The sequence below is a fragment of the Peromyscus eremicus genome, chromosome 4 (assembly GCF_949786415.1).
Source record: "Peromyscus eremicus chromosome 4, PerEre_H2_v1, whole genome shotgun sequence".
Lineage (NCBI taxonomy): Eukaryota > Metazoa > Chordata > Mammalia > Rodentia > Cricetidae > Peromyscus > Peromyscus eremicus.
The window spans coordinates 8,747,016-8,755,200 of record NC_081419.1 but is presented as its reverse complement, the minus strand read 5'-3'; the positions used below and the strand labels follow the sequence as shown (position 1 = coordinate 8,755,200).

General features: G+C 46.2%; 1 protein-coding gene across 1 annotated transcript; it reads right to left on the bottom strand.

Annotated features, from left to right (window-relative positions):
* Positions 1–4,307, bottom strand: Hspa5 (heat shock protein family A (Hsp70) member 5). Its single transcript, XM_059260134.1, has 9 exons — positions 4,182–4,307; positions 3,880–4,096; positions 3,544–3,775; positions 3,027–3,164; positions 2,595–2,707; positions 2,111–2,501; positions 1,747–1,984; positions 1,292–1,459; positions 1–904 (listed from the first exon to the last, which is right to left on the bottom strand). The coding sequence occupies exons 2-9, from the start codon at positions 3,999–4,001 to the stop codon at positions 342–344; spliced, it is 1,965 nt and encodes a 654-aa protein (XP_059116117.1). The 5' UTR covers positions 4,002–4,096; positions 4,182–4,307; the 3' UTR covers positions 1–341.
* Positions 4,308–8,185: the final 3,878 nt, after the last annotated feature.

Below are 8,185 nucleotides of genomic sequence, written 5' to 3'. Positions count from 1 at the left end.
TAAATAACAAACATTTATTGGTGTCACTTATGGTAGAAAAAAGTTCCTACACCAGATGTGCATGACCCAATTGTTAAATAGAACATTTCCAAGGTGAACACACACCCTGACCTAGCTTTTCCCCAATTTTTAAAATAGCCAATTCCTCCTTCCCCGACCCCAAGACATGTGAGCAACTGCTAATGAAAAGCAGTAAACAGCCACTTGGGCTATAGCATTTTCAACTCCACTCTGAGGTGAAGATTCCAATTACATTCGAGACTTAAGTTCTCTCAATTTTCTCCTAACGAAAGTTCCTGAGTCCAGTATTTACAATATTACAGCCCTAGCAGATCAGTGCCCTACAACTCATCTTTTTCTGATGTATCCTCTTCACCAGTTGGGGGAGGGCCTGCACTTCCATAGAGTTTGCTAATAATAGGCTGAACAATTTCTTCTAGTTCCTTCTTTTTAGCTTTAAAGTCTTCAATGTCTGCATCTTGGTGGCTTTCCAGCCATTCAATCTTTTCCTCTACAGCTTTTTCCATGGTTTCTTTATCTTCAGAGGAAAGTTTACCTCCCAGCTTTTCTTTATCTCCAATCTGGTTCTTGAGAGAGTAAGCGTAGCTTTCCAATTCGTTCCTGGTGTCAATGCGCTCTTTGAGTTTTTTGTCTTCCTCAGCAAACTTCTCAGCATCATTAACCATCCTTTCAATTTCTTCAGGCGTCAGGCGATTCTGGTCATTGGTAATTGTGATTTTGTTTTTGTTTCCTGTACCTTTGTCTTCAGCCGTCACACGAAGAATACCATTAACATCTATCTCGAAGGTGACTTCAATCTGGGGCACCCCACGGGGAGCAGGAGGAATTCCAGTCAGATCAAATGTACCCAAAAGATGGTTGTCTTTTGTTAGGGGTCGTTCACCTGGAGTAACAACAGGAAAAACTTGTTATTGATAAGCCTAGTGCACTGGTATCCCTACATTTCAACCTGTTAGAATATGTGTGGGGAGGGGGGAGCTTTATTGAGGTAAAAGTAACTCAGTATTGGAGTAAGAGCAGCAACTCACTGGGTGCTACAGCTCTGAACCAAATTTCATTTCTTAAAAATCTGTATCCCTTAATTTGTATCCCAAAAGCCAGTGGACAAGAATGCTAAGTACTGAATCTAAAATTCAACACTAAGCAATCTCTTCATTTGAATTAAGATAATAAATAAGACACTTCTTTCCCTGGCATTTTAATGATGTATTATTAGATCCAAAGTCACACTCTTTCAAACCACACAATATTTGTGAATATAAGTCATTACCTTCATAGACTTTGATTGTTACAGTTGGCTGATTATCAGAAGCTGTGGAAAAGATCTGAGACTTCTTGGTGGGAACCACGGTGTTCCTTGGAATCAGTTTGGTCATGACACCTCCCACAGTTTCAATACCAAGTGTAAGGGGACATACGTCAAGCAGTACCAGATCACCTGCAAAGGAAAAGTAATCAGGTTAGATTCTAGTTAGAATCTTAAAAGCACTACCAAGCAATCTCCCTCTGTCATTTTCCCAGGTTCTAACCATAAACACTTTAGGGCAAATGAATTAACAGCTGCTAATGATTTTTAACTAAGCCTGACCCAAGTCTTGTCATCCTATACCTTTATTAGCTATGTGGCCCTGTTGCTCCTAACCCTACAGCTTTCTAAAGCAACAGCTGACGACAGTCTTCCCATCAAGCTACTCAAACATGTGAAAGATGCCGACAGTGACTTACCTGTATCTTGATCACCAGAGAGGACACCCGCCTGGACAGCAGCACCATATGCTACAGCCTCATCGGGGTTTATGCCACGGGACGGCTCCTTGCCATTGAAGAACTCTTTCACCAACTGCTGAATCTTTGGGATTCGAGTAGATCCACCAACAAGAACAATTTCATCAATATCAGATTTCTTCAAATCAGAGTCTTCCAACACTTTCTGGACCGGCTTCATGGTAGATCGGAAGAGGTCCTAGCAAAAAAAAGGCGTGATTATTGTGGTACCCAGGGTACCCAGACATTGTTTGGTTACCCTGCATTCAGGTACCCTAAATCCTACAGTCTAAACGGATCTCATCAGCACTGTCAAAGAACATACCATGTTCAGCTCTTCAAATTTGGCCCGAGTCAGGGTCTCAGAGAAGTCTTCTCCTTCGAAGAAGGACTCAATTTCAATCCTTGCTTGATGCTGAGAAGACAGGGCTCGCTTAGCCTTCTCCACCTCACGACGAAGTTTCTGCACAGCTCTGTTGTCTTTTCTAACATCCTTCCCAGTTTTCTTTTTGTACAGCTTGATGAAGTGTTCCATAACCCGCTGATCAAAGTCTTCCCCACCGAGATGAGTATCTCCATTAGTGGCCACCACTTCGAAGACACCATTGTCAATGGTGAGAAGAGACACATCGAAGGTTCCACCACCCAGGTCAAACACAAGGATGTTCTTCTCTCCCTCTCTCTTATCTAGGCCATACGCAATAGCAGCTGCTGTACTGTAAGAATGAAGAGGAGGAGGGAAAAAGCTTAGTCTAGTTCCCATCTCCCCGACTTGGCAAACACACTGGACCTCTGAGCTCCACACTTACGGCTCATTGATGATCCTCATGACATTGAGTCCAGCAATGGTGCCAGCATCTTTGGTTGCTTGACGTTGGGCATCATTGAAGTAAGCTGGCACAGTAACAACTGCATGGGTAACCTAGAAGGACAACAAAGATACTCAAGTATACTTTGTTACTTCCTGTCTTACCAACCACAGTCAAAGCACCACATCAGTTCCTAAGCCAGCTTGCTGATAAGGATGTAAATCATACACTTTACAACCACAGAATTAAATGATAACTCATAAAACTGACTAGCATTTAGCTTGACTTCCCACAAAGCACTAAATCATTATGCCTGACAAAAGCTGTTACTGGTCAGACTAAAAGCTTTTAAACCAGAAAGGCCTCCCCACATAAGCCAACAGAGGCAACCACAACCTTCAACACTTAACATCGTTCCACACATGTATTTACCTTCTTTCCCAAATATGCTTCAGCAGTTTCTTTCATTTTAGTGAGAACCATGGCAGAAATTTCTTCTGGGGCAAATGTCTTCGTTTGCCCACCTCCAATATCAACTTGAATGTATGGTTTAGTTTTCTTTTCAACCACCTATGGTAAAGAATTAACTTAAACAATGGCGCCACAAACTTTAGAGAGGAAAAAAAAATTATTTCCTCTCTCCCATAGCTTGATTCATTTTGGCCCCTTAGGGAGATCTAGACTAAAACTAAGCACAGCTGTATAGGAAATAGATCGCCAGTTTTGTTTGGTCTGTCTTTCAACTTTTAGACATTGTAACACTGTGTCACGTTTTATAACAATACTAAAAAAACCACAATATCTAAAACCGTTACATAAACCCCGACCGCATCCTTTTAGCGGTTTGAATGTTTTTTCCGCCTAGACTCAGTCCCCAGATATTCCCACCACCCTAGTCTCCCCCTTCAACGCCGGGGGGTGGGGTGGGGACGAAACAAACGGATCGGACCTTGAAAGGCAAGAACTTGATGTCCTGCTGCACCGAAGGGTCATTCCAAGTGCGTCCGATGAGGCGCTTGGCGTCGAAGACCGTGTTCTCGGGATTGGAGGTGAGCTGGTTCTTAGCCGCATCGCCAATCAGACGCTCGCCTTCGGGAGTGAAGGCCACATACGACGGCGTGATGCGGTTGCCCTGGTCGTTGGCTATGATCTCCACGCGGCCGTTCTTGAACACACCGACGCTGACGGAAAAACGCCCCAGAAAAGGAGTCAGCACCTCACCTTCTCACGCCAGCGCAGGAGGCCACGCCCCACTCTCCCCCCGCCCCAGTCGAATGCCACTTACCAGGAATAGGTGGTCCCCAAGTCGATGCCCACCACCGTGCCCACGTCCTCCTTCTTGTCCTCCTCCTCGGCCCGCACCGCGCACAGCAGCAGCAGCGCCGCCGCCACCACAGTCAACTTCATCTCGCCGGCGCTGTGGGCCCGTCGCTCAGCGGTCGGTCAGGAGTCTCGGGAGTCCAGCAACAGGCGGTGGCCGCGGAGCGCGACGACGTTCCTATCTGAGGGCGACAGAAGCCCCGGAATCACGAGGAGCCGCGACACAGGCTCGAAGCAGGCCTGGAAAAAGCAGGCCGCGGCGCTTACCTGCCACCGCCGCGAAGGCCCGAGGAGCGCCGTCAGTGTTGTCTTGGCCAGTGTGCAGCGCGCCGTCGCCGACTCGGCTTATATACCCTCCCCCCAGCCCCGTCGTGGAGGCCTCCGATTGGCGAAGGCGCTTCTCGTTGGAGGCCGCTGATTGGTCCATGCCACCAAGCTGGCCGCCGCCGATTCGAAGCGGCCTCCTCCGCAGCTTACGTCACTGCTACGCCCCCCGCGCTGACTCATTGGCTACTGGTCGGTCTCAACGGCCGCCAATGAGGGGCAGCATCCGCTCTGTGCGCTGCTCCTATTGGCTAGGAAGCTGCCTGTCCCTCGCGTGACCTCTCACCCCGAGACCGTTTCCGCCGGTAACCGTCCAGGTCCTCCCCTCACGCCGGGCCCCGGGGGACCGGTGCGGGGTCTGCGTGTCAGTTCCCTCGGGCCGGTGGGACTCGGGAACTCCCCTCTCCGTCCAGGGCTGCCCAGCCTCGGCCGGCGTAGATGCGGAGGTCCCCTGGAAACACGTCTCTGCCCTTCCGGCGGTCCGAGCATCCAGGCCCTGTGCCACTCACCCGGCCTGCACCTCCCGAGCTGGGGCCTGGTCCGGGTTCTGCCTCGCTGCGAATCGTGGCTCTTCTCAGCCAACTGTTCCCCTTCACCCCCAGGCCAGATGCGTTTGTCTATCCAGGCCTTTCCAATTTCCTTTTCCCGGGGGTAAGTCCCGGGATTGGCCTGGCCAGTGGCAACCTAGTCCTGAGCCCCCTCTATGCTGCGGCTGCTCTGTGAATAAGCGAGCACTTTCCACCCTGAGATGTATCGGAGTTTTTTTGTTTGTTTTTTGTTGTTGTTGTTTTTCTCTAGCTTGTCGCCCCTTCATGTTCCCTATCCTTGTCTATCGTTTTTATTTCGTTTTCATTTACAAGTCCTTCCTCATTCCTTCTTGACACCATCCTACTCTGACTCTTGAAGTAGGTTTGATATACTAAAGGCATTTAGCAGACAAAAAAATCTTGCTGATGCTTTACTATTGCATAATAATAATATGTTGCAAAAAAAAAAAAAAAACAGAAGCGACTACTTAAGCTTATTATGTGTTTTATTATTTCTTTAGTTTTGAGACAGGTCATTGTACCCGAGGCCCAGGCTGGTCTTGAACTACTGATCTTCCTTAAAACACTGTTCTACGTGTTTTTTCATGTGTCATTTAGTCCTTCGCTTAATTCTTGGTAGTCTTTCCCATTTTCCAGATGAGAACATCGAGTAAAAAAAGTGGTTAAATAGAATAGTCATTGTTCTGATGAGTGGTGGAGGTGGAAATGATTACCTGGTTGATTTTACTCCATATCTTATGCGATTGACTTATTTTTTTTAAAAAAAGACAGGGACTCATTTAGCCCAAGCTAGCCTCAAACACTGTGTAGCAGATGACTTTGAACTCCTGAAGCTTCTGCCTATACCTCCCAAGTGCTGGGATTAATAGGCATAGCATACATTACCATGTCCAGTTGGGACTTGGACCCAGGAGTCTCTGTACATGCTAGGCACCTGACATCCATCCCCTGGGCTGGAGCTCTCAGACCCACTCTGCTGTCTCTGCCTCCCAAGTGTTTATATACATGCTTATAGAAGATGTGTAGGGCATTGTCACAGGCAAGAAATTACTCCAGTATTCCCATTAAATGTATTCTGAGCTTCATAAGTACACTGTCTAAATACTACTGAAATATTACACACAGTTCACTAAAATGTCGAGCTGTGAGTCAGTGTTGAGGAATTTTCTCCTTCTTCCTCAAAGGTTATGTTGGTGACTCAGTCAACTCCATCCTTTCTATAGAGGTTGCATCATACAGCTCTTTCAGTAAGACTTGCAATACTGCCATAACAGTGATCTTCCTCTGGGTTGCATCAGTCGACTATCAAGATAGAAATCACTAAGCCCAGTTTATTGTTGCACACCTTTAATCCCAGGTCCTCTGAAAGAGCCAGGGCTCTTAACCACCGAGCATCTTTGCAGATACATTTAGCTTGAATTTTAAAGGAGACTACAGCTGGACATGGTGGCAGAGGCAGGAGGATGTCTGTGAGTTCAAGGCTAGCCTGGTCTAAATAGTTCCAGGACAGCCAGAGTTGCATATTGAGACCCTATATCAAAAAATAAAATAAAATAAAAATTTTAAAAAAAGAGAAAGAAAAAAAACCCCACTATTTGACCACATTAAAGCTTCATGCATTTCAAGCACATCTGGATCACAGTCTAGTTCCACTAAAATACAAAACACAATTTCAGCCTTTCTCTTGATTAGTGGAGTAAATACTTGCAACCAATTTTCTAACATTTAGAAAAGTGATGCCTGAGCCAGACAGACCTACTGGCACAGGCCTGTAGCCCCAGCTACTGAAGAGGCTGAATCAGGAGGATCACAATTTCCATGTGTCCCTGGGCTACAGAGTGAGTTCAAGGCCAGCCTAGGAAACATAGTGAAAACCCTGCTCAAAAGAGGAAGCTGGAGTTGCAGCTGTGTTAGAGCACTTGCCTAGCATCCTCGAAGCTCCAGTCTCAATCCCCGCCCCCCCTCTCATACACACACACAGTCTTGCTAACTTAATTTTGGGTTGGGTTGGGTTAGGTTGACATGGGCTCATGTAGGCCAGGCTTGCCTCCTATACTCTATGTAGTCAAGGCTAGTCTTGAACTTCTCATCCTCCTGCCTACCTCCTGAGTGCTGGGATTTGAAGTATGTCACCAAGTTTGTCTGTCTGGCCAACTTCTAAAAGTGGTTCTCAACCTTCCTAAGGCTGCGACCCTTTAATATAGTTCCTCATATTGTGCTGACCCCCAACCATAAATTACTTTCATTGCTACTTCATAACAGTAATTTTGCTACTGTTAGGAATCATGATGTAAACATGTTTTCCGATGGTCTTAGGTGACCTGTGAAAGGGCCAGGGGTTATGACCCACAGGTTGAGAACCACTATGCTAAGAATTAAGTATTCAGTGGCTATAGTATCCTTTACTTTCTTTTTTCCTGGGTAGGAGTTGTTGTATCGAGACAGGGTTTATAAACCAGGCTGGCTTCGAACTCTCAGAGATCTGCCTGCCTCTGCCTTGAGAGTGTTAGGATTAAAGACATGTGTCACCACTGCCCAGCTCTTTTCTTTTTTGAGACTGAATGTTGCTAGTTAAGCATACTACATATTCCTTGCTGGCCTAGAACTTGCTATATAGATTTATCTGGCTTTAAACTCACAGAGATCCCCCTGCCTCTACCTCCCCAGTGCTGCGATTAAAGTTATGAGCCACCGTGTCCTGCTGTAGTTTCCTTTAAAATTAAGCTAAATGGAGCTGGAAAGATGCTCAGTGGTTAAGAGCACTGGCTGCTCTTTCAGAGGACCCAGGCTCAATTCCCAGCACCCATGTAGCACCTCTCAACCATCTGTAACTCCAGTTCCTGGGATTCCAATGCCTTCTATCTTCTGCAGGTACCAGACATGCCCATGATGCACAACATGTAAGCAAAATACCCATACACATAAATTACTTTTAAAAACACACATATAATGTATAACACACACACACACACACACACACACACACACACACACACACACACACACACAATTGAAGCCAGGTGTAGTGGTACAGGCCTTTAAACCCAAGATTCAAAAGGTAGATTTCTTCAGATTGACTTCCAGGCCAGCCAGGCTACATAGTGAGATCCAGCTTCAAAATAAAGAAATAAAAGTCAAACATTTCATGTATTAGGGCATATTCTAAGGCACAATCCCTGTGGCATTAAATAAGTACACAGACAAAAGTGACTTGCTGAATGTTAAAGGCATCAAAGGAGCTAGTAGCCACTCCTATCCATGTGCCCAGTTTCTCCGCTGTTTTGTTTTTTGAGACAGGGTCTCTCTATGTAGCCCTAGCTGTTCTGGAGCTCCCTTTCTACACCAGACTGGCCTCAAACCACAAAATCCTCCTGCCTCTGCCTCCCTCCTGAGTGCTGA

Excerpts from the sequence above, each read along its gene's own strand:
- Hspa5 (XM_059260134.1), bottom strand. The coding sequence starts at position 4,001 with ATGAAGTTGACTGTGGTGGCGGCGGCGCTGCTGCTGCTGTGCGCGGTG. Across the intron at positions 1,985-2,110 it reads AATTTGAAGAGCTGAACATG|GACCTCTTCCGATCTACCAT; the intron begins GTATGTTCTTTG and ends TTTTTTTGCTAG. Across the intron at positions 1,460-1,746 it reads CTCTGGTGATCAAGATACAG|GTGATCTGGTACTGCTTGAC; the intron begins GTAAGTCACTGT and ends TTTCCTTTGCAG.